Source organism: Haliotis cracherodii, unplaced genomic scaffold, assembly GCF_022045235.1.
Source record: "Haliotis cracherodii isolate W230 unplaced genomic scaffold, xgHalCrac1.p SCAF_16, whole genome shotgun sequence".
Classification (NCBI taxonomy): domain Eukaryota; kingdom Metazoa; phylum Mollusca; class Gastropoda; order Lepetellida; family Haliotidae; genus Haliotis; species Haliotis cracherodii.
The window spans coordinates 9,370,970-9,397,880 of NW_027266271.1; the positions used below are offsets into that span (position 1 = coordinate 9,370,970).

General features: G+C 40.6%; 1 protein-coding gene across 1 annotated transcript in view; it reads right to left on the reverse strand.

Moving 5' to 3' along the window:
• Positions 1-4,883: 4,883 nt before the first annotated feature.
• LOC139463798 (pre-mRNA-splicing factor CWC22 homolog) overlaps positions 4,884-26,911 on the reverse strand; it is a 29,904-nt gene continuing 7,876 nt past the window's right edge. The window contains exons 6-20 of the mRNA XM_071245113.1: positions 26,092-26,220; positions 25,222-25,315; positions 24,469-24,597; positions 23,068-23,203; positions 22,624-22,727; positions 21,504-21,606; positions 20,685-20,747; positions 20,022-20,105; positions 17,238-17,386; positions 16,746-16,823; positions 15,925-16,077; positions 14,497-14,624; positions 13,234-13,335; positions 12,800-12,951; positions 4,884-11,997 (exon numbers count right to left, since the gene is read on the reverse strand). Coding sequence (XP_071101214.1) covers positions 11,372-11,997; positions 12,800-12,951; positions 13,234-13,335; positions 14,497-14,624; positions 15,925-16,077; positions 16,746-16,823; positions 17,238-17,386; positions 20,022-20,105; positions 20,685-20,747; positions 21,504-21,606; positions 22,624-22,727; positions 23,068-23,203; positions 24,469-24,597; positions 25,222-25,315; positions 26,092-26,220 — 2,230 coding nt within the window. The 3' untranslated portion in view covers positions 4,884-11,371. The remainder of the gene's footprint in view (positions 11,998-12,799; positions 12,952-13,233; positions 13,336-14,496; positions 14,625-15,924; positions 16,078-16,745; positions 16,824-17,237; positions 17,387-20,021; positions 20,106-20,684; positions 20,748-21,503; positions 21,607-22,623; positions 22,728-23,067; positions 23,204-24,468; positions 24,598-25,221; positions 25,316-26,091; positions 26,221-26,911) is intronic.

The following is a 26,911-nucleotide window of genomic DNA, read 5'->3' on the forward strand; positions in this document are numbered from 1 at the left end:
ATCATGATTATGGTAACGAGACAGACATGGCCAGGCAGCATCTCAGAGGCGTCAGAGAGCAACCTGCCTAGCCGCTGTCCGAGGGTCAAGTCTCGACCAACAGAAAGTATTCCAACTGACCAGCTGCCACGTGTCGAATACGATACCTCTCTCGGCAGCCTTCAGTACCCCGTACCTCATTCGCAATGTTAAGCTTCAGTGGCCAGCCGGCCATGCTCTAGTGTTAATTAGAAGCCACTGACCCCCACATGACTCCGTGCTGCTGGCCATCGTTATATTAGCCCTCTGCTGTTATAATTTGAATTGGGCAGCACTCTAAATATTTAGGGCTCCCTGCCATCTTGGCAAGAGCCCTATTGTTATTGTTCGATTTATTATTATTATTATTCCGTCGATTTTTGTTCCAATCGTAACTCAAAAACTGCTGATCAGAATCTCTTCAAAATTTCCACAAAGATAGCTTAGGTCCTGAAGCAGATACCACAAAAATCCCAAGACTCTAGACTCAAAGACTAAGGGCAGATAACTCAAAACAACTTTAAAAATCGCAATTTCAACAGCTCATATCTCCGCCACGAAAGCTCCAAAGACTTCCAAAATTCTTGAGCTGGTGCGGAATCAGATGGCCAACAAATTCTCTACACATCTAATGTAGCGAAATTGCTTCGTTTGGCCTCCAGATCGGATTAAGTGTTTTTGCACTGTTTTTTACTTTGCAAACTACGTAGCTGCTAAAGTTCTTGATAGAAAGTGCTACAAATTACCACAATGCACCAGCATCAGACGCTGAACATTTCATGTTCTTAGCTGTTTGTCAAAAGTTGCGTCATTTGGCGTCCATATTGGATTAAAGACCGTCAAAATGCCAAAAGTGATAAAAACGGCACAAAACAGCATATATCTCCGCCAAAATTGCTCCAATAGCTGCCATATTTTGCATGTGACACCGTCATAAGATACCGATCATTTTCGATCGGGCCGTCAAAATCGATATTTCAAGCCGTTTGGCCGCCATCTTGGATTTAAGTTTTTCTTCGTCAGGTTGCCATGGAAACCAAACTTGACAACGGAATGCATTGATATTCATAGCACTATTAGATACAGACCATGGGAAGATGTCTGCAAAGTTTAAGCTCTGTAAGTTAGATAGTTCGTGAGAAAATGACAAAACAGAGTTTTGGTGGACAGACGCGCGGACGGACGGCGGACATGCATATCATCAAAATTTACCTATACATATGCTAGAACTGGTCGGGGTAATGCATAATTACCAACCAATTCCACCATACATGCAATAACAGTCGCGTGAGAGCTCGCCAAAAAAAGTACATTTTCGTTTAACGGACCACCTAAATGACCTTGACCCCGTGACCTTGGTGACCTTGAATTTTTTTAAATGGTTTTAGTCCAGCTACCCGATCCCGGGGTCAAAAGTGCCAAAATCGCCAAAATAACGATTTCTTATTAGGGCTCCCTGCCATCTTGGCAAGAGCCCTCTTGTTATTGTTCGATTTATTTATTATTATTATTATTATTATTATTATTATTATTATTATTATTATTATTCCGCCGATTTTTGTTCCAATCCGAACTCCAAAACTACTGCTCAGAATCTCTTGAAAATTTCCACAAAGATAGCTTAGCTACTGAAGCAGATACCACAAAAATCTCAAGACTCTAGACTCAAAGACTAAGGGCAGATAACTCAAAACAACTTTAAAAATCGCAATTTCAACAGCTGAAATCTCCGCCACGAAAGCTCCAAAGACTTCCAAAATTCTTGAGCTGGTGCGGAATCAGATGGCCAACAAATTCTCTACTCATCCAATGTAGCGAAATTGCTTCGTTTGGCCTCCAGATCGAATTAAGTGTTTTTGCACTGTTTTTTACCAGATTTCTCAGTACTTGACTCCCAAAATCTCCTCAGCTCAAACTACCAGCTCAAAAGCTTCCAAACTCTCCAGACTTTGGCTCCAAGTACCATACTAACAACGTCTAAGAAAACATTTATTTATGTCAAATGTGATATATTTTCCTGATAGCCCTTGTCCTGACCATTCCAGAACACAAAACTGTTTGTCTGTAGCTCCATGGACAACGGAGCTACAGACTTTTGAAAATGGAACTCTTTGGCCCCAGTCCATAAACTTCAAACTTGCCATATAGAAGAACTCTAAACTTGCCAAATAGCAAAACTCCAAACACCCTTAACTTGGCTAAAATTGGTCCGATTTTGACCAGATTTCGTGTGTTTATGTAGAGTGGGGATGTTTGTTACCACGCTCATTTGTAGTGACTTAGGAAATAAGACGACGGAGAGAGAAAGGATGCATAATTCATGTATAACAACATTATAGCACATATCCTTCCGCATATCTGAATGCTTTTATATATCAACAGGAGAAAATGCATTAATGGTAACAAATTAGTTTAATTAAGAACTCAGTTTCAATGGTTTTTAGTACTCTGTATAACCAAAGTGCAATTTTCAAAAAGTACTTCTATGAATAGAACAGGATCCGCTTCTACAATTCTAACTAGCGGGAGCCCGACATCGCTGCTTGCAGCTATATTTATATATATTTTACTTACTTACTAAATATATATATATAAACTCCCTGTTAAAACCTATTTACCCTGCGGGCGCGGTCGGGTAGCCTAGGTAGCGTTCGCTCGTCACGCGGAAGACCCGGGTTCGATTCCCGACATGAGTACAATGTGTGAAGCCCATTTCTGGTGTTCCCCGCCGTGATATTGCTGGAATATTGCTAAAAGCGGCGTAAAACCATACTCACTCACTCTATACCCTGCCAAAGTGCCTAAGATACTTGTCTTGTACTAGTCCGGACTTATGCCGATTCAGGGTTCATTCAGGTTTTGACTCACTCACACTTCAAGGACGAACATTTGTTTTTAATGACGACTTTCATTCTTCAAAATCCTTTGTTCTTTGCTTTCACATTAGGTTCCACGAGTTTACAACAGTCCCCTCAGGACCACGTGGCTGGCCTAACGGGTCGTAGTATGTGCAGGCTTTGTGGACATTACTTGGGCAGAGCTGCTGATATCGGCTCTGAAGTTACATGGTCCATTTTCTGATGTATGTTAATAGTATGTACGTGAAACTCTAGCTCCTTAAATAAGAGTGTTCTGAGAGCACAACATCCCCCGCATGATTTTTTTTAACGAGTTTATATTGTCTTTGTATTTTATGAAATAACAACAGTAGATGGCACTGGCACTGCATTTGAAACAAACTGTGCCGAACATTTTGTTGGGAGTAATCCAGTCTGAATGCTAATGCCATAAGGATGTAGCACACCCACAAAATGTCGACATCTTGTGTGTAGAGTGTGAGGGATATTCTCTAAACGCTGGAGGAGGAGTTGATTTCACAAGCTTAGTACATCTCTCCCAATTAGGCAAATGAAGCTCCGTAAAACAGGCAATAACTCTGTCAAACTTAGTCGAAATGAAACGGGACTGCGATATGCGTATCATCAACATGTCGACATCTTGTGTGTAGAGTTTCAGGGATATTCTCTGGAAACTGTAGGAGTTGATTTCACAAGCTTAGAACCCTCTGTGGGACGGACGGACAGGCGGACAGACAGACGGACGGACTGCGCCACGACATAATCCCCCTTCGGCCATTCTGGCCCGGCGGGAAATAAAAAGAACACACTGAATGCCCAAATCCTGTAAATTTACTTCCAACAATGAATGACTTCTCCCTCTAGTAGATTGTAGCGTAATTTCCTTCCTGCAGCAATAACAAATTCCTTGTCCCTGTCTTTTGATTTGCGCACCCATTCGTACTTTAATACCCACGCATGATGCAAAACACTTCCCAATGATCTGAATACATTTCGAAGCTAACTTCCTTCTTTTGTCACATGTCGGGGGTGTCGATATAGCATTCATGACTTAGTTTCGTCTTCAGTGATGATAACGTGATAATTCAACTATATTCAGTAATACAATGCGCAAAGAATTTAACGCACCCATTTACGTTGTGAGTAACCGGAAGTAAACGCATTGAAACGCGATTGATATTAAACTTCAGCAGCGATTTAGTAACATGAAGACCTATTTTATTTACATTCCAGCACTTTTAAACTACTGTCAAACAGATTTCAACACTTTTACAGCACTTCCATGGCAGAATCATCGGACATGGTAAAATTCAATTACTTTTCAAATCTGTGCGAACCCCTGCGATTTTATGGTGCTAACCATTTGCTGCCATAGTTTCGTTTACTCTTCGCTGTGAGCCCCATTTCGAATGGCACGATGCTTAAAATAGCCGTCGACTCAAACTACCCTCATGATGGTGTGAGTGAAGGAGCGATCGAGAAGTGGACATCGCTCTGAAAGTGCCCTCTGATACAGTCTACCGACTCCGATCCAGCAAGTCCTTGTATTTGTTTGCTTGTTGATTACTGCCGCACTCAGCAATATTCCAGCTATATGACGGCAGTCTGTGAATCATGGAGTCTGGACCAGACAATCCAATGATTGACACCATGAGTATCGATTCGTGCAACTGGGGCACGATGACATGCATCACCCAGGTCAACAAGTCTGACCAGATCGGTTAGTCGCCTCTTATTACAAGCATAGGTTGCTGAAGATCAATTTTAACATGGATTTTCACCGGTGCCAGTCCATGTAAGGCTGAGTATCATCTACCGTCTTTTGGTATGACACTGCCTGGGGATCGAATCACGATCCTTATGCTTAGTCCCGCTGCTAGTAGAGATACAATACACTTGACAAGCGAGGATGGGTTTTATGCCACTTTTAACAATATGTCAGCTATATCACCGGGAGGACAGGGTTAAAGTCTTTAAGTTTTAAAAACAATGACAGCAAAGTCGGAGTACAAATCTGACAATTTATTGTCAACACTCACAGAATGCTTTGAGTAAAGGCGCAGGTTACATACAAAATGATCAAATCCCTCACATTCCCACTGAATAATTGTCTCATTCATTTCAAACAAATACTCACAGAAATGTAAGTGTTCACAGGCTGTCAATACAAGGTCATCAAATCAAAATATATTCAAAAATCAATATTCACATGATGTCATATTTTCAACCTGGGCCTTTGTTAATTCAAACACTTCAGGAGTGCAAATGATTTTAAGAAAAGTGAACAAAAGATGATATGGGTGAAATGTACAAGACACATTTGGGGCCCTAAATATGAATAATATGAAAATCAGCAGAAAAGTATACAACTGAAATTACATTATGCATACAGTCCTCCCAAAATATTATATATATGTATATATATTTTCAAAGACTGAACAAAAAAATTTCTCTTAAAAAAAAAATATGAAAAATATACATCATGTTCTCCAAGTTTTTTTATGAAATAGAAAATACCAGTTCATAGTAAAAATAATTTGCCAGACAAATGTTTACAACAAATGAAAAAAACATAAATAACTACAATAAAGGGACACTACTCTTGGACCTATCTGCAGTCCCAGCCAGGTTGTTTGGTGCATTTCAAAAATTGCCATGTTTGTACTCTAAATACATGGAAACAAAGTTTCAATTCACATAAGACACTATTGACATGGTAATGATGGTGATAGTCCCCATTATATCAACATCTATAGCACTAATAAGATTCACAGTCACGTCCTCATAGTGTCTGCAAGTTTAACACTGATTCTTTTCAGTTTGAACACAAACAAGTCAATCATGAGTTCATCAGGGGTCAAAATAGTGACTATTTACTTCATGTCTAACATAATTTCATGACAAACATAGAACAGATTGGTATCTCATACTTTAGTCAGAAAAATGACAGCAATTTCACTTTGGGTGTTAAAGGAATTTGATCAGGACCATGATGAGTGTTTGTTTATTTGTTTGTTGTTTAGTGCTCCACTCCGCAATATTCCGTAATTATTGAGTCTGGACCAGACAATCCAGTGATTGACATCATGAGCATCAATCCACGCAATTGGGATATGATGACATGCATCAACCAAGTCAGCAAGCCTGACCAACGGATCCCGTTAGTAGCCTTTTACGACAAGCATAGTCGCCTCTTACTTCAAGCATGGGTTGCTGAAGACCTAGGCAGGATGAGTGAGTGAGTTTAACTTTGAACAGTACTTCAGTCTTATCATGGCATGTCCGTTTGACAATTGAGAGCCAGATGCAGGTTTTCCAGGTTTGGCAATCTAGTGAAACCCACAAGCATGGGAAAAGCACTCACAAACCTAGAAAATATTTGTCACTGATGGAATTCCAACCCAAGATGATAGGATTCCCGTATGAACAAGGGCCTCAACTCTGCACAGACACCAACTACTGGTCATCCATACCTTCTAACCAAAGCCATGTGGGGAATTGTACTGTAACCCATGTATCATGAAACATATTGTTTGATTACCCATGTACTGTGACATATAACATATCACATCCGAATTAACAATTTTTGAGCAATAGATGTACACCATATCAGTAGACAATAGGTAGTAACCAAACAATGCCACAGTCTGGTACAAAGACATACAATCAGCCTAATACTACTCATAACAGAGGACAATAACTTTTGGATATATTTAAAGTCTGTCTCAATGCTGATTGGTCAGTTGAAGTGATAGTCTCATTGTTTCAGTAAACAATGCACTATGACATCATCCATTGTTCATGAGGTTACAGACTGAAAACATCCTTAACTTAAGTAAAGTTTCTGTTGGGTTGAAATTCATGTTTTTCAACATTTCTACCTTAGAATGTCAATGAGCAATGTATAAAATAACCTACTCTGAATTCCAGATCATCAGACCCTCGTGAATGAATGTCATGTCTCTTGCCAAAGTCTCGGGGCAAACACCATTCTGTAACTTTCTCTAAGCTTGCTGTTATTATCTAATTTTCCCCCAGAACCCCTACAGGTGCATCAGTGAAGGGGCACTTTAGTCTCGGGGCAAACGCCATTCTGTAACTTTCTCTAAGCTTGCTGTTATTAACTAATTTTCCCCCAGAACCCCTACAGGTGCATCAGTGAAGGGGCACAGTAAGGGCACACACAACAGTGCCCCCACACATCATTGACTTGTCTAGCTTAGATAACTTACACCAAGATATTGCTGAAATGTTGCTGAACATTTGCAAAGTTCTATTCCCTCACTCACTCTGACAAAGCCCAGTAATTGTGATAGTAAATTACACCAAACTGTCTGAAATAAGGGATATAAAGAATAAAGAATTGCTTTACAAAATATCACGGTCATGATTAACAATGTCCTTACTTGTTTTCAATTGTCATCACACCATTATCTTAAAATAAAATTACCTAACTTCAAAGAAACTTCATAGCACTGACATGAATATAGTCAGAATGATCATTAGTCACTAAGACATGCCGAGAAAAGTTGTTAATTATTGCCTAAAAATCACATTTTCAAGAATATACATCTCATGGTTGTCAGCACCTCTACAACTTGCTTATTTACAAGAGCTGATACAGCTTTTTCTTAAAAGAGGTGCTATTTTGGGACATTGCAATTTGCATTCTTGTGTAATGTTGATGTAAAAAATCACCAAATGTAAGTATATTGTTTAATCCCACATTCAACAATATTCCAGGTATACTACAGTGATCTGTAACCATACAGGACCAGACAATCCAGTGACAGACACCATGAGCATAAATCTACGCTAATAGGATACAATGACATGCATCAACCAAGTCAGCAAGCCTGTTTGTCACAATGTTTCTGTAAGCTTACCTTTAGTAAACACGATCATCTTTTAACTCCCTGATTGTATAAATGTTACCATGCTTCAAAGAGATGAGTGCGACCCATGCGTCCCTTCTGGATCTGCGTACAATTTATTATCACATACACCATGCCACTGATCAGTGAGTGAGTGAGTGAGTGAGTGAGTGAGTTGAGTTTAACGCTGCTTTTAACAGTATTCCAGTTATATTGCGGCGTGTCAACTTAATGTGAGAGGAAAGTCCGAAGTGATGCAGGTCTCAGACGTTTACCACTTCGGTGAAACCCACGAGCAGGGGTATGGTACTGACAAACCTAGAAACATAATCGGGGTGAACCAGGATTCGTACCCACAATCATAGGTTTCTGGGTTTCAACTGACATTTTCAAGGCTTTTCTAGTTAGGTTATTAGCCTTAGTCTGTCAATATTGTTGTTAAATCCAGCATACCATATATTCATCGTTAAACTTAAAAGCAGTGTGAACATCACAAATTTCAAACAAGATTGATTTTCACTATTAGGAAATAAATAAATTAAGTCTGTCATGAATTCTTTAAGGTCTTAGGCACAGTGTCAAATCTTATTACACTTAAACAACCTTGGTACATAACTATTATTTTCGTGTGTTTTAATACTTTTATAAATAAAGTATGCCATTTTACAAATTCAAGGTGCTTTAAGCTATTTTGGTGATTTTCAGGCTTTACAAGTTTGACACAAAAAATCAGGGAATTTCATGAGGGATGTTAAAATTCAAGGCCTTTTGCAAGCCTGTACAAACCCTGCTTCAGTATAATGTTGAGGTACAAGTGAATGTTATACCTAAATACCGCACTGATATCCACAGGACACAGGCTTGTTTCATACAGTGCACATCTAACAACTGATTCAACAAACAATACACTGTCCATGACGCAGCACAACATTGCTTCAATTTAGTAACCATAACTACCAGTACTGATTACAAATTTTAATGAATACAATTTGTTATCCGAAAATAATCTTTAAAATTAAGTGGCGTCTTCTTATCGATTGAGAATGCATTCAGAACTGCCTAGAAATCTACTGAACGATTAAGGTATGAGTGTGTGTGTGTTTGTTATTTAATGCTGCACTCAGCAATATTCCAGCTATATGACCAGACAATCCAGTGATTGATATTATGTGCAATAATCCATACCGTCCACAAACAATCCAATCCATCAAGTCGCCTCTGAGACCAGAATAGCTTGCTGGGGACCAGATCTATCTAACCTGGAATCCCTTCAGGTGGATGGAGAGAGGAGTGAGTGAGTGAGTGAGTTGGGTTTAACGCCGCTTTTAACATTATTCCAGTTATATCACGGCCTGTCAGCTTAATATGGGAGGAAAGCTCGAAGTGATGCAGGTCTCAGACGTTTACCACTTTGGTGAAACCTACAAGCGCGGTTATGGTGCTGACAAACCTAGAAACATAATCGGGGCGAACTGGGATTCGAACCCACAATGATAGGTTTCTGGCGTGCCCAAGGGACGCAACTCTGCAGAGCCAATCATGATTCCTTAGACGACTGGGCCACCAGTGCCCCCGGTTGGAGATAGGAGGCTTGACATGTGAAATAAATTTGTTTGTTCGTTTGTGAGTGACTCGGGTTTAATGCAGAATTTGGGACTGTTTCATTTCAACTTAATTACTTTCACTGAGTAGTAATCGTCTACACTGAATTCATTAGAAAAGCTGACTTGGTTAGTCTTAGGTGTTCTGAGAAGCTGTGAACACCACTCTGTGGACACCATTCTGTGTTCACCATGCTGGGAACACCAAGCTGGGAACACAAGTCTGGAAACACCATTCTGGAAAAACCATGCTGGGAACACCATGCTGGGAACACCATGTTGGGAACACCATTCTGTGTACACCATGCCGGGAACACCATGTTGGGAACACCATGCCGGGAACACCATTCTGCATACCCTATGCTGGGAACACTAGTCTGGGAACACCATGTTGGGAACGCCATTCTGTGTACACCAAGCTGTGAACACCATTCTAGTAGAAACATTATTCTGGGAACACCATCCTGGGAACACCAGTCTGTGTACACCACACCAGGAGCACCTGTCTTTGTGTGTTTGGAACGCCATACTGGGACCACTGGTCTGTGTACATCACACCAGGAGCACCTGTCTTTGTGTGTTTGGAACGCCATACTGGGACCACTGGTCTGTGTACACCACACCAGGAGCACCTGTCTTTGTGTGTTTGGAACGCCATACTGGGACCACTGGTCTGGCAGTACTAAAAAAATACACCATAACTAAGGAAAACTTGAACTGTCATCCTTGGATATATAAACTTTAAGTCTGTTCAGACTGCAACAATAGTGCATCCTGCCAGGAACCAAAATGTGATCAAAACCCAAGAGTGATTAAATCTTTTTTAAAAGCCTGGGGTTGAAAAATCATTTTTCAGTCTAACAAACTGATATAATCTAAGTGTTTATGGTATGGATAAGTCACACCACTTTTGTTGTATGTCAATGAACAATTTCATGATCTCAAAAATATCAACATGTCTAATTTAATGAATGACAAGCGGTACAGTAGATGGTAACATGTTCCAACATTACTGAGGTTCTCAACTGTCTTACTGCACAGTATCAACCATGTAGAGAAACTCCTCAGATGACAATTAATCGGACTAACTATATATTTCCAGACATATTAATGGGACCAACCACTTAATATTTTGGGGTGGGGGGGTGGCTTGGTAAAGACAGAGTATCGTGTTGGTCACTTCTTCACTGGGAACTCAGAAAGGAGAAGCCAAACTATTTTTGAAGAACATCTAGCATGTCCAGTGCACAATTATTTAATTTTTTTTATAAATTTTCTTTTTTTGAAATCCCAAGACCCAAACCCCAACAATATCTAATGGTTGGACCCAAAATCACAGCTGAGTTTTCAAAAGTATAAACCCCTGAATGAATCTGACTTTTGTACATGATGTGTACAAACTCCATTGCATGAGATGAAAATGAGTAACAAATGCACCCGGATGGTTCATATACGTAAAATAAAATGCAAAATACTAAAAAGAAAAACATCCAGGAGTAAATATATTCTAAATGTTCAACAAAGTGCACAAACAATCATCACTTTTGTCTGATGGATGGTATTTTTATTGTTCATGATTCCAAGGGAACATTTCAGGGGGGAAACCTGATTATTTTTTGGTGTAAGCACATGATGGGGATACCAGCCCTTCCATCCCTACCCATGTGGCTTCAGGACATTGTCAACATTCGCTCTCCTGCAACCCACGATCGCAGACTTGAGCACTTCCTTAATACAAGCTGAGATTTACCTCAGCAAAATTAAAATCACACATTATCATCCGTGATCGGCACAATCGGAAGAAATCAAACAAGATGCCTTGGTGGTCAATCTTCCCTCCCTCACGGTAAGAAATCACTTTCATATATATTCCTACATACACATAGAATGATTTATTTCAAGCAATCAACAAAGCACTTGTACCTTGTACCAGCTGCATGCAACATGGAATGACAGCTGGGGCACATGTCAAGACAGCCTGTGAACACACCATAGTCGTGATAATCAAGGAAAATCAAACTCAGTGCCTTCGCCTATTTCTTTCATGATCACGGTCCCTACCAACATCTTTATCAAACTCACGATCACTTCTATCGCGATCAGATGTTCGTTGTTTTTGTTTCAACTTGCGCCTGTCCTCCTGTCCATCAAAGCGTCCGTCATTCTGTCTGTCTCGGCGCATTTCCTTAACAGGCGACCTAAGTCTTTTATCATTTCTACGGTCTGTCCTTTCGTCAAACTGATTGTCAGGACGATGATTTCGATCGATAGGTTCTCGATTTCTATCTCGTCTGTTTTCAGTATCACGTCTACTGTCAGACACTCGATTATCACGAGTCCGTCTATCCCAGGAATCGGTGTACATTTCGTCATCACGCACTTGTCGGTAATTGTCATTTCGGAGTCTTCCCTTCTCGGTTCTGTCGTAGTCCATGTCTTCTTCCTCCTCTTCATTCTTCCTTTTCTTCTTCCTGTTCTCTCTATTGCTGTAACGACTGTAGTCTCCATTGGCATATTCTTGTCTGTGTCTTCCGTTGTCTTGGTCAGAGTTTTCCTCTTTGCTGCTGCGCTTGGCCTTGGCTGCTGGTTTGCTCTTCTTCTTCCTCTTTGTCTCTGGCTCTGACTCAGACGAGCTGCTCTCTGAGTCTGAAACAGATGGAAACATTGTTTAGACATTTGGATTTAACAAAGACAAATACTAGTCCTGAAGAAAAGCTCCATATTAACAAACAAGAAAGCTCTTCTGACCAAGTATTCTACAAATCATAGAGTTCCTTCAACCAAAGGAACTTAGCAAACAGAGCTCTTCAACCAAGGAATCTGCCAATCACAGAGCTCCACGTGATGAACAACGACCTTTCCTGCAGCATTATCACACACACACCATCTACACGTGATGAACACCGACCTATCCTGCAGCATTATCACACACCCAACATCTACACATGTGAGGAATGCTGAATTATCCTGATGCATTATCACACACCCATCTACACATATGAGGAATACCGGCCTATCCTGCTGCATTATCAAACACCCATCGTCTACACATGTGATGAACACCAACCTATCCTGCTGCATTATCACACCCCCACCATCTACACATGATGAACACCGACCTATCCTGCTGCATTATCACACCCCCACCATCTACATGTGATGAACACCGACCTATCCTGCTGCATTATCACACACCCACCATCTACACGTGATGAACACCGACCTATCCTGCTGCATTATCACACACCCACCATCTACACATGATGAACACCGACCTATCCTGCTGCATTATCACACACCCACCATCTACACGTGATGAACACCGACCTATCCTGCAGCAGTATCACACATCCACCATCTACACGTGATGAACACCGACCTATCCTGCTGCATTATCACGCACCCACCATCTACACATGATGAACACCGACCTATCCTGCTGCATTACCTGAGTCAGAGCTGTTGCTGGAAGAGGAGCTGTCACTGTCAGAGCTATCACTATCTGATGAGTCAGATGATGACTCTGCCTCCTGCTGCTGTTGCTGTTGCTGCTGCATCAGCTGTTTGGTCATTGTCTTCAGGTGGTCACGAAGGTCATCCCTGTGATGAAGATGATGTTCAAATCACAATGTCAAACCAGATACACTTAGTGACTGGATACATGCTTACAAACATAGCCTGTAGAACCTCTAGATTAGTCTCTAAACTACATAAATGTCTCGACAAGAAATAGGTCTCAATATTGTGTTGTTACATACAAAATTAATTTCAAATATATTTTATATTTTACTAACAGTCTTAAACTTAAAGCATGTTTAAATGGCTGAATTGAATTATTAGTCATCGGTGGAAAATAAGAAGTTTTAGTTGAGAAATACTTACGTTAGTCCTCCAAGACCGATTGTTGTAAAAAAGTTTATAGCAAAACGCGTGTTCTTGGGATTATCCCGCGGCATGATTCCTTCGAAATATTCTTGAAGTGTTCTGAAACCAGAAACAAATGTATGATATTGACAGCAGAAACTGACAAATAATATCAAAACTTACAATGGGCCATAGATATATGGGTTAAACTGTCTTCAGTCTTTCATCCTATACACTACTTGGTTAAACAGGTGCAAACAAATGCACCAGTTATTTTCTAAGTATAATGATATTGTCATACAGTGATGTTTACAGTACAAATGTTGCTGAAATAAACTGCCATACACTCAATCACACTCTTCCAGGGATATACAGAATGCTAACAAATTGCATTCAAAACGCATAAACTATGAGAATAGATGCAAATATTATTCTGTGACAAGTCCCTTTGGGATGTAAAGTAGAACAAGTGTTGAAATGATCAAATTAAATTGAAGCACATATTTCAGGTTATCTGATATTTCTGTTCTTTTGAGAAACATAATCAATGTTGAGACGATCCATGTTTAGATTTTCTTCCCTTAATCACTACTTTCTGATTATAATCCCATCACACAGACATCCCACCTATAACAAGCATAAGGCATCACAATGTTTAGTATTTTATTGGCTCTTGGTACAGTAGTCACCCTGGGACCTATATTTCAATTCATATGACCCCCAAATATATTCATACCTCTACAAACGGCATTCTCAGGAGTTACTTAATCACAGCCTATAACAATACACAATCAACCCATGACACAAACCCACAGTGAAGCCCAGAGTGAAACACTGCTCTCAAACCTTGGCTAGCAAGCCATCATTGATATTTCAACATATCCTTCCACACCAGCTGGTACATGGCCTTCAAGCTGTTTCAAAACATCTTCAGTGAAGTCATACATGAAGCATGTTGTACTACAGATGAGTGCTCCTTTCAACGTTCTTGGTTTAACTGCCGTACCATCAGACATAGAAAAACAGCTTCCATTAACTGAACAGTGTCAGGAATCAAATCCTGAATCTCACATGTGGGCTTATCCCACTGCCCAGGAAAAGGAATCCCTTTAATCCCACGGCTTTTATTTGCTGAGTTTACATCAGACACAGGAATTTTCAGACAAAAATAGAAGAAGTCACAATAACTAAGATTTCTCTAGCAGCACAAAAAATGGCATCAGTTCAACAAAGTCAACTCAAAAGAAGGAGTATGTAATAACATGGAACTAATTTACTTACACATCTTTCAGACGATCATTGAGCCTTGGCAAGCCCATGTATTCCGATAATTCCTGGAACAAGATCTTGATGAAGATCCTGCTGGCTGATGTCGTGTCATCCTCATTCAGCTTCACACACACCAACACCTACACATAAATATTCAAGATCAAGCCGAACTCCAGACACAACAAACTTCAAGTGAAATATGTTACTTCTTATGACAGAACTGATGGTCAGATCCAGAAAATAATAAACCTCATCAGTGTATGACAATTATTGGAAACAAAAAAACTACTGACAGAAGTGTTTGAGCAAGTGTGGACTAAAGCTGCTTTGAACTTCATATCACATAGATCACAGGTTGTGTCAGTTTAATGAGGGAAGAAGTTCGAAAGTGACACTGTGTTGCAAAACCTGAAAGCAAGGTAAATGGTTTATAACTGGCACAAATCTGGGACTCAATCGAACATTCAGGTGCTCCTGTCACAGCTAAGGGAAACAACTCCACGCGACAAGTTGATAGAGCTAAGCTGGTGATCATCACCTGGGATTAAATGGCTCCTACACAGCCAAGGGACACAACTCTGCACACATAAATATTTCAATGATCCATAACTGGATGTTATGTCAATTCTATGTCACTTATAGATCAAGATATAAACTCTTTCATTTTGAGAGAATTCAAGAAATTTCTGACTCACAGCAGCTCAGCTGAAAGAAGAACTATCAGATATTCTGTCAAAAACATAACATGTTGAGAACTTATTTGATGTTCTACTTTAACAGCTGTGCAAGTCTTCAGGAGATGAGATTACCACTTATGATGAATATAAAGCTTAAACACAGGAGTTATCTCCCTCCAGAATTCAAGTGTAGATGTCTGCAGTATTTTCATTAATCTAAAGATACATTTGTGAGGTTTTCGCGTTCTTAAATTACCTGCCCTTGATTTTTTTCATCCAACTTAATTTGCTTTGCTACACAGTCTAACGTACCTATCAGAATGTGACTACAAACCTGCCTAATGGTGGTCTGGCAATATCAACAACGGCCAGTCCCATTGATTATGATAGAGTTTGCAAGAAATTAAACATTGAAAAAATTACTGACACGCAAAAAAGCCCTGAAAAATCTTTTTGAGGGAAAGGATGTCCCAAAGTCAATTTAAACTGGCAGTGGCTTTGGTTTTGGGCAGTACGAGTTACCTCCCTTACCCATTATTTTTTTCCTAATCTCAGTGTTTGATTGGTCAGTAAAATATTAATGAACATCAAGGACAGAAAACTTGACATCACGAAAACCTCGCGAATGGATCCAGGGGGTGGTGTAGGTGTACCGATATGTGGGCCCTGGAGAGGTAGAGGATGGTGCTTGTCAAGGTTGATATTAAACATACAAACATCTGGAAAAAAACCATCATCTAACAACATAAACAAGACAACTCACCCCCCAGCTGATGGCGTCACTGTATAGGAGATGGCCAAAGAATTTGGCAACATTCCTCAGTTTGTTTGTCTCCAGCCGGTGAATGGTCTCGTACTGTTCTATAAACGTAGTCTGGAATGGCTCAACATACTTCTTGTCCAGTTGACAGAAACGCTGAGAGAATAAAACAGGTGTCAATTTTTTACAAAAAATTCACAGAGAAGCCAATTCATGAACATATTTTTAAAGATAACATATTTCAGTGGCATCATGTAATTAAGAATGTTAGTTGGATTTAACACCACACTGAATCGAATTTCAGTTCTACCAAGATTTATGAGCTAAATGTGTAAGGAAAGCCTGAAGTCATGCGGGTCTCAATTCTTTACAAATAAAGAGGACACACACACACAGGTATGGTGCTGTCAAACAAAGAACCATAATTAGGGTCAACTTGGGAATCCAACCAATTATCGTAGGATTGTGGCACGCATACCGGAAGTAATTCTGGACAGTTGATTGCAGTGATCTACGTAACTGGACCACTCGTGGCCTCAGTATTGATGACATTCAAGCTTTGACATCTATTCCATGCACTGACCAAATCAACTTTGGCAGATGCAAGGAGTGACTGAGAATGGTTTTATGCAGCTTTTAGCAATATTCCAGCAATATCATGACAGGGGACACCAGAAACGGGCTTGACACATTGTTCCCATTTTGGGAATCAGCCTTATGCGTGACAAGTGAACACTTTAACCACCAGGCTACTCCATCCCGCAGATACAAGATAGTATACAATGGTAGTAATCTGTAGGAACCCTGTCACACTGTTAAAATACCTGTGCTAGCAGACCAAAGAACTTTTCATATGTTCTCAGCTGGGCGCAGCAATCCAGAATCATGTTGCACAGTTCCACCTGACAAATGAGACAAACGTTAAAAAGGGGAATTTCATACAGGAAACAGGCTGAATAATTTTCCCCTCAGGATTCAATTATAATAAAAAAGAATTCCAAAATATAGAAGTGAATCTGTAGTGAAAGTTTGAGTTTACTGCTTCTTTGAATAACATATCAGTTCTATCACCCATCAGCTTAATAGTTACAGTTGGGGGGAAACCCAAAGTGATGCAGGCCAGGTTTTAGCATCTTTGTGAAAGGCAAGAGAATGGCCACAGTGCTGATCATCAGGGCAAGCCGAGATTCACTGGATTCCGGGACACCTACGAGATGCACAGCAACTGCAGCCTCATAGATGACTGAGTTACCCATGTCCCCTGAATCCACACAGAGCTACACATTAACTACAGTAGCTGGAAGGAAACTATTTACTTCTTGTCCTGGCTTCATCTCCATGCGGAGCAACTTGTGGGCACACTCCTCGAAGTCCAGACTTGACTGGATGGTCAGGTAGATTGTCCGGCGCAAGGCCACCAGGTTGGTCTCAGTGTTGTCAATGATTATCTGTTTGGCTTCCTCATCTGGAAATAGTGACACTTTACATTGTTTCCAAACTCTTTACAGTGTTTCCTGCCAACTTACAGTGTTTCCTGACTCGTTACAGTGTTTCCTGACAGCGTAGTGTTTCCTGACTCTTTACATTGTTTCCTGACAACTTACAGTGTTTCTTGACTCGTTACGATGTTTCCTGACGCTTTACATTGTTTTCAAACTCTTTACAGTGTTTCCTGAACTTACAGTGTTTCCTGACTCTTTACGGTGTTTCCTGACTCTTTACATTGTTTCCTGACAACTTACAGTGTTTCTTGACTCGTTACGGTGTTTCCTGACACTTTACATTGTTTCCAAACTCTTTACAGTGTTTCCTGACTCTTTACAGTGTTTCCTGACTCTTTACATTGTTTCCTGAACTTACTTTGTTTCCTGACTCTTTACGGTGTTTCCTGAACTTACAGTGTTTCCTGACTCTTTACAGTGTTTCCTGATTCTTTAGTGTTTCCTGACTCTTTACATTGTTTCCTGACAACTTAGTGTTTTCTGACTCGTTACGGTGTTTCCTGACTCTTTACAGTGTTTCCTGACTGTTTACATTGTTTCCTGACTGTGTACAGTGTTTCCTGACTACTTACAGTGTTTCCTGACTGTGTACAGTGTTTCCTGACTGCGTACAGTGTTTCCTGACTCTTTACATTGTTTCCAGACTCTTTACAGTGTTTCCTGACCTTAGTGTTTCCTGACTCTTTACATTGTTTCCAGACTCTTTACATTGTTTCCTGACCTTAGTGTTTCCTGACTCTTTACATTGTTTCCTGACTCGTTACGGTGTTTCCTGACTCGTTACGGTGTTTCCTGACTCTTTACAGTGTTTCCTGACTCTTTACAGTGTTTCCTGACTGTGTACAGTGTTTCCTGACTCTTTACATTGTTTCCTGACTGTGTACAGTGTTTCCTGACTGCGTACAGTGTTTCCTGACCTTAGTGTTTCCTGACTCTTTACAGTGTTTCCTGACTCTTTACATTGTTTCCTGACTCGTTACGGTGTTTCCTGACTCTTTACAGTGTTTCCTGACTCTTTACAGTGTTTCCTGACTCTTTACAGTGTTTCCTGACAACTTACAGTGTTTCCTGACTCGTTTTACTGTGTTTCCTGACACTTTATAGTGTTTCCTGACAACTTAGTGTTTCCTGACTTGTTACGGTGTTTCCTGACTGCGTACAGTGTTTCCTGACTCTTTACAGTGTTTCCTGACTCTTTACATTGTTTCCTGACAACTTACAGTGTTTCCTGACTCGTCACGGTGTTTCCTGACACTTTACATTGTTTCCAAACTCTTTACAGTGTTTCCTGACAACTCACAGTGTTTCCTGACAACTTACAGTGCTTCCTGACTGCGTACAGTGTTTCCTGACTCATTACGGTGTTTCCTGACACTTTACATTGTTTCCAAACTCTCTACATTGTTTCCTGACTTGTTACGGTGTTTCCTGACTCTTTACAGTGTTTCCTGACTTGTTACGGTGTTTCCTGACACTTTACATTGTTTCCAAACTCTTTACAGTGTTTCCTGACAACTTAGTGTTTCCTGACTCGTTACGGTGTTTCCTGACTGCGTACAGTGTTTCCTGACTCGTTACGGTGTTTCCTGACACTTTACATTGTTTCCAAACTCTTTACATTGTTTCCTGACTCGTTACGGTGTTTTCTGACTCTTTACATTGTTTCCTGACTCGTTACGGTGTTTCCTGACACTTTACATTGTTTCCAAACTCTTTACAGTGTTTCCTGACAACTTACAGTGTTTCCTGACAACTTACAGCGTTTCCTGACTCATTACGGTGTTTCCTGACTCTTTACAGTTTCCCCACTCTTTACATTGTTTCCAGACTCTTTGCATTGTTTCCTGACTCTTTACATTGTTTCCTGACTCGTTACGGTGTTTCCTGACACTTTACATTGTTTCCAAACTCTTTACATTGTTTCCTGACTCTTTCCAGTGTTTCCTGACTCTTTACAGTGTTTCCTGACTCGTTACAGTGTTTCCTGGCTCGTTACAGTGTTTCCTGACCCTAGTGTTTTCTGACTCTTTACATTGTTTCCTGACTCTTTGCATTGTTTCCTGACTCTTTACATTGTTTCCTGACTCTTTACAGTGTTTCGTGACTCGTTATGGTCTTTCCTGACTCTTTACATTGTTTCCTGACTGTGTACAGTGTTTCCTGACTCTTTACATTGTTTCCTGACTCTTTACAGTGTTTCCTGACTGTGTACAGTGTTTCCTGACTCGTTACATTGTTTCCTGACTGTGTACAGTGTTTCCTGACTGTGTACAGTGTTTCCTGACTCTTTACATTGTTTCCTGACTCGTTACATTGTTTCCTGACTCGTTACGGTGTTTCCTGACTCTTTATAGTGTTTCCTGACTCTTTACATTGTTTCCTGACTCGTTACATTGTTTCCTGACTCTTTACATTGTTTCCTGACTCGTTACATTGTTTCCTGACTCTTTACAGTGTTTCCTGACCCTAGTGTTTCCTGACTCTTTACATTGTTTCCTGACTCTTTATAGTGTTTCCCGGGAAAAGGCAAGAAAGCAGACATTTCTACTGCAATTACTGAAACAACCATGCTATACAGCCACTTTACACTGTACCCACCTTCCTCATCTTCCTCACTGTCCTCCTCACTGCTGGACCCAGATCCACTCTCCCCTTCATCAGAGCTGCACTCTTCAAGGATCTCTGCAAGGAAAGGGTGAGAGGTTTAATAACCAGTACACCTGCCCTATCGCACTGAGAGCATTTCTACAGGTGGCAGCCCTCCTCCAGCTGGTCCTTCAGCCTGTGGCTATCAGAAATAGCAGAGGGCAAACTATCATTTATAGTCTGAGATCCTATGCTTAGCCAACTTGCACATATGTTGGATATTCATTTTACAAAATATTCAAGAAATGAATTTTTACCTGTTCAATATTTTGAAAATGCAGATTATTGTGTATTAAGTCATAATAAATGGGAGTGTAAATGTTGACAGCAAATGTTGGCAGGAACAGGCAATCTATTGGTTGACTGCATGAGCACCAGCCATGCTGTCGGGGCACAATCACCCACAATCGAACAGGTCACACACCGTAACCACCCCATCCTCTAAAAACAAGCATGGAGTATATCGGAAACTGTCTAGTGTGATATTTGAAATGCCAGTCCATTTTAAAACCTCACTACATGCCATCCAAGCCCTCCTTAACCATTGGATGCAGATTTTAACTGCTGATATGGCAGCTATATAGGTGCATCACTACATTAGTTTCTCCTCCCCACCTCTCTTAAGAGACTTGTACTTGTCTTCATTTTCCAAATAGTCTGGATCGGCTCGGAACACATCTGAAACAATTGCAGAGTTGCTGTTAGTAAAAATATCTTGCTAAATGTATACATACAATATTAACCATATTCAATGATAATGAAAGACATTTTCAAAATAATCTATAATAACTTTCATGACCAACTTCATAAAACAACTTGACAGTCCCAATAAAAATATTGCAGTGGCATTTGGTTTTCTAGCTCTTGCTAAAAACAGTCTTGGCAAGTTGGGACTATTCCATAGCTTTATGCTACAGACATCTCAAGATTGGAAATACACTAACATACCAAAACAATTTCTGCTACTAGTTCAATACACATTCAGACTTTGTGGCCATCTAACTCTTAGCCACCGAGGCCATCTAATCCACAAGCAAGTTCCAGTCACACTTAGCCACTGAGGCCATCTAATCCACAATTAAGTTCCAGTCACACTTAGCCACTGAGGCCATCTAATCCACAATCAAGTTCCAGTCACACTTAGCCACTGAAGTCATCTAATCCCAAATCAAGTTCCAGTCATCGCTACTGATCCAAAATAAAGTTCTAGTCAAACCTAGTCATTGTGGCTTGACACATTGGGGCTTATACCCATGAGGGCAATCGAACCCGGGCCTTAAGAGTGACAGGCAAACGCTTAAAACACTCGGCTACCCAACCGTCCCCAGCCATTATGAGCACCTTGGGAAGTACTCAAATTCAGCAATAACCAAATATTTTTTTCCTTGTAAAGCTGTATGAAGGAAGTGGAGGACAATAAATAGTGATAATTACTCAGGAGGTCCTCTGACTGGACAGCATCTTCCAGGGTGATGAGATGTGTGAACTGATCCACCTCCTCCACGAGGTCAAGGTCATCCACCACAGCAACATGATCCTAGAAGTCAGAGATGGTTTATATGCAGTCTCCGAAAATAAAGGTGGGGTGTCTGTCCAGGAATATTTGATGTTTGCTCCAATGGCATTTGGATCTTAGGACGCCCTATATCTTTAACAGTTATATGAGGCCTATGACAAGGTCTCCTCTCATGCTTATTCCTCAAACCCAGCTAATGTCAAACCATGCTAAAACAAGGCAGGACATCGTGAATGATCTTGATAATAAGGAGCGGAAATCTAAAAAGTTTGCTTCCTCCCTTTTAACTTAGATTGATAATTCTGAATTCCCAGGTTTATTTTATGAATCATACTCTCCATTAAGCATGTGACACATGTTTATCCCAATTACTTTTGTGAAAGAACATTTATCACTGGCTATGTATTATCATGAGTGAGTGATACGCCGCTTTTTGCAAAATTCCAGCAATATCAGGGCGGGGGACACTAGAAATGGGCTTCACACATTGTACCCATGTTGGGAACTGAACTTATGTCTTTGGCATGACGAGCGAGGATTTAACCACTAGGCTACCCGACTGCCCTTTACAATCATGAGTAGGCATTCTAAAAGAACAGACTTCTAAATGTGCTTTTCATGCTCAAGGAACTAATATTAGGTTTACCCTTACAATTTTAACTGTACCAATGGTATTCATAAAACAAGAAAATTTGGAATCCTTATAACAGAAGGTGATAACATCACTTGGAAATATGCTTATATACATGTACATCCTAATAACCACCAAAAAATTTTCTTCACATTTTCAGGATTATATACAATGTAAGTCAATAATTCATCAAAATAAGTTTATGAAATGTCCAAGTAAAAAATTCATAAAAACAAGCTTTTGAACTGTATATGTCAATAATTCATTAAAACATGCTTTAGAACTGCATATGTCAATTATTCATAAAAACAAGCTTTTGAACTGTGTATGTCTATAAATCATTAAAACGAGGCTTTAACTGTTTTAATTCAGCAATTACTCACTATTAGTTTAAAATAAACTCATACCTTGAAGCCATCTTTCCTGATGGCAAACATGACCTCCACCATGTACTGGACCCGAGTGTCAATCATGCCTTCGTGCAAAATGTTACGCAGCCGCTCAAATATTGCTGAAATGAAAAACATGACGAGCTAGTATTTTCACTTATCAAAGACCAAGTAACCAAGTAAGTATTCCTTCGGATCTCTTCTGATCCAAATGAATCAATAAATAAAGTGAGTGAGTGAGTGAGTGTGGTTTTACGCCACTTTTAGCAATATATCAGCAATATTCCAGCAATATCACGGCAGGGGACACCAGAAATGAGCTTCACACATTGTACCAATATGAATCGAACCTGGGTCTTCGAGTGACAAGTGAACGCCTTAACCACTAAGCTACCCAACCACCCCGATTGTACAATGAGACCACCACATCACCTGGATGAAGCTGTTTCCATTCCAACTTACCGTTGATTCCTCGGGGAGAGACCTCCGTCAGCTTCTGTCCACACTCTTTGAGGAAGCCAATGGCCACTTCCACAGAGTCGTCTGTAGGGTTCTCCATGAGCAGGGTGAGGATCTCCAGGGCTATCACTTCATGGGCCTGACACATAAAGGGCAAACAATATGCAGCATGTACCACACAGAAGTCCCCATAATATTCTAGTGGGACCTAGAAACCCATCAGTTTTAACAGCCCATATGTATGAATGTCAAACCTGCATCCATGAAGAACCATATCTTCATTACATTATGATATACACCTTGAACCCATTTGTGACTTTCACTTATAAAGCACAGTATTTCTCTCACTCATGGACATGAAATCAACAGCCAGTCAAATTGCCTCTTCTGAGCACAGCATAGATCTACATTCAAGACCAAAATCAAAGAAAAGTCTGAGCTGGAAAATTTGTTTCCCTCAGTATTAACAATAATAAGAATGGTTGTTTGGTTTGTTGTTTTACGCCTCACTCAGCAATATTCCAGCTATATGACGGCAGTCTGTAAATAATCAAGTCTGGACCAGACATTCCAGTGATTGATATCATGACCATTGCTCCACGCAATTGGGACCGATGACATGCTTCAAACCAAGTCAGCGAGCCTTACCACCCGATCCCATTAGTCTTACAACAAGCATTTACGGCAAGCATATGTTGCTGACGACCTATTCTACCCCGGATCTTCACAGGTCCATTATCAAGACAAGGGAGCGATGTTACTATGATATAAGAATCCTTGATTCTACTACTGTCTGCCATCACCAGTATTAGAGATGACATGCAAAAGCTGAGTCAAGCTGTGGTCATTCACAGCTTGTTTCAATCGTGAAAGAACACCGTTAACTAGTTACACATCAACTAAAGTGTCACTTTAGTTGAACCAGACTCCAAATGTCAAAGTATTCATAAAGAACCTTAAACACTTGGATCTATTCTACATGGAATCTATTCTACAAAGAATCGCTATGGGAGTACTAGGTCTCAAACAGGCAAACCAGAGGTTAAGAGTATGAGCACATATTACCGATTGGACATAACTTCACACCACAGTTTATTAATCCGGAAACTGATTATTTGTTAATCAGAATGATTTCACTGGGTACATCAGGGTCTGGATAAACAGGGTTTTACTGTACCAGCTCACTGCCCAAACATGCCTGCCTAGGAGGACACTCATAAAGGTAGGTGGTGGGGACCTATTCTGCCCGGAATTCTATATGCATTTTGGGTACAATGACACCCAGATCATGATTTAATTTCAAGAGGGTCACATTTTGCATAAACTCTCAACAGTGATAATGTTTAAGTTACAATAAGTGACATGTGACACTCAACTTGAGACAATACATCACACAAAACCTACCACTTGCTGATTGACCAGGTGAGCTATGAAGCGTGTAGAAGACAGGCACACAGTCTTGTCATTTCTCCGGAATCCCTTCTTAAACAGCAGAATCAGCCTGCGCAGAATCAGCTCACCATTTTGAGGAAACTAAAGTGAAGGCAAGAAATAATGAAAATTACCACATACAGATCCAGCTGCTGCAGGTTAGTGTATTTGTTTACTTACCGCCACACTCAGAGATTCCAGTTATTATGAAGGCGGTCTGGACCCGACAACCAGTGATTGATATCACGAGAAACATCCTACGCATTTTGGGTACAAATCATGATTCTATTTCTATGTTGTCTCAGATAACTTCTAATGAGCATGTGTTCACCAAGCGAGTCACATTTGGCTTAGTCTCTCAACAGTGACACATGTCTGAGTTACAGAAAGTGAGATGTTGCACATCTGTGCATCATTCCCTGCAGTAGAATTCACATATACAGGAAGTCTAAAGTCAGTCAAAAATCATCGAACCCCCAACCATCCTCACTCCAGGCAGACGCTCCCCAGCCAGACATTCTCCAGGCAGATGCTCTCCAGGCAGACGCTCTACAGGCAGATGCTCTCCAGGCAGAAGCTCTCCAGGCCAACACTCTCCAGGCCAACATTCCCCAGGCAGACACTCTCCAGACCAACGCTCTTCAGGCAGACACTCTCCAGACAGACACTCTCCAGGCACATGCTCTCAAGGCACACGCTCTCAATTCAAAGAGGACCAATACTTACTTTAGTGTTGATGATGGCGACTAGAGCAGCGTAGACGTGGGTGAAGGTTGGCGACAGCGTCTGTGCTTGAATGACTGATCTGGCCAGGAGACCTCTGTAATAGTGAGTGTGTGAGTGAGCCTTAAAAACATATTCTAAACAGATCAGGCGGTGTCAAGCTAGTGAGGGAGGAGAACGCAAATTGTACAAGTGTTACCACTTTGGCAAAATAGGTGAAACCTCCAAGCAAATACATGATCAGGCATGTCATTGAAGGATGACAAAAAATACTGAAGATGAGGTTTGGGGGCCGCAAGCTGCCAACCAGGGTCATGACAGAGACCTGGTAAGGATGCTCAAAAAGATGGAATTCCAACTCAGAAAATATCACATGCCTGCATAATAGACATGGTGCTGATAAACCAAGAATCAGCGCAAATCTGGGATTCTAACCAATGTTCATGGCATCACGATTTGCCTGAAGGACACCACTATGCTCAGCAGATTGCAATGCCTACGACAATCAGGGCATGAGTGGCCAATTAACACTAAAGCAAAATATTCGTAAGTTGGTGACAGCCAAAATCAATGATGGGAATTCATTGGGATTTTGTCATCAATCATTTGTTAAAATCAATTTGCTCTAACTGATCAATTGATCATTTGAAAATTACAAAACATAATGATCCACAAAATAAGGACACAATGACAGATTACAAGTTGAACCCACCCTATCCTCCTTAGTGGGCTCTTAAAACAAGCATAGATTATTGGGTGACATTCAGTTATATTTAGTGTCGATGTTTAGCATAAGTCACACTGTTTACCATGATCATAATCGACTCAAACGTCACCAACTGAATGTGGAATTGAATTTGACAATATTCTCACCTTCCTCTGACAATATTCTCCTGAAATAGCTCCTTGACGATCAAGATGATGTTTGAGACGTTGACTTTGTTGATGAGACCGTTGATGCTCTTCTTCAGAGCCTCCCAGGATATACGCTGGTACTCCACACTGAAACAGCAGTCGACATGTTTAGGGCCATGTTGGGACTATGTGATGGATTCACACATGGTACTATACACTGAAACAGCAGTCTACATGTTTAGGGCCATGTTGGGACTATCTGATGGATTCACACATGGTACTCCACACTGAAACAGCAGTCTACATGTTTAGGGCCATGTTGGGACTATGTGATGGATTTACACATGGTACTCCACACTGCAACAGCAGTCTACATGTTTAGGGCCATGTTGGGACTATGTGATGGATTCACACATGGTACTATACACTGAAACAGCAGTCTACATGTTTAGGGCCATGTTGGGACTATCTGATGGATTCACACATGGTACTCCACACTGAAACAGCAGTCTACATGTTTAGGGCCATGTTGGGACTATGTGATGGATTCACACATGGTACTATACACTGAAACAGCAGTCTACATGTTTAGGGCCATGTTGGGACTATCTGATGGATTCACACATGGTACTCCACACTGAAACAGCAGTCTACATGTTTAGGGCCATCTTGGGACTATGTGATGGATTCACACATGGTACTCCACACTGAAACAGCAGTCTACATGTTTAGGGCCATGTTGGGACTATGTGATGGATTCACACATGGTACTATACACTGAAACAGCACTCTGCAATATTCCAGCTATATGATGGCGGTCTGTGAATAATTAAAGCTG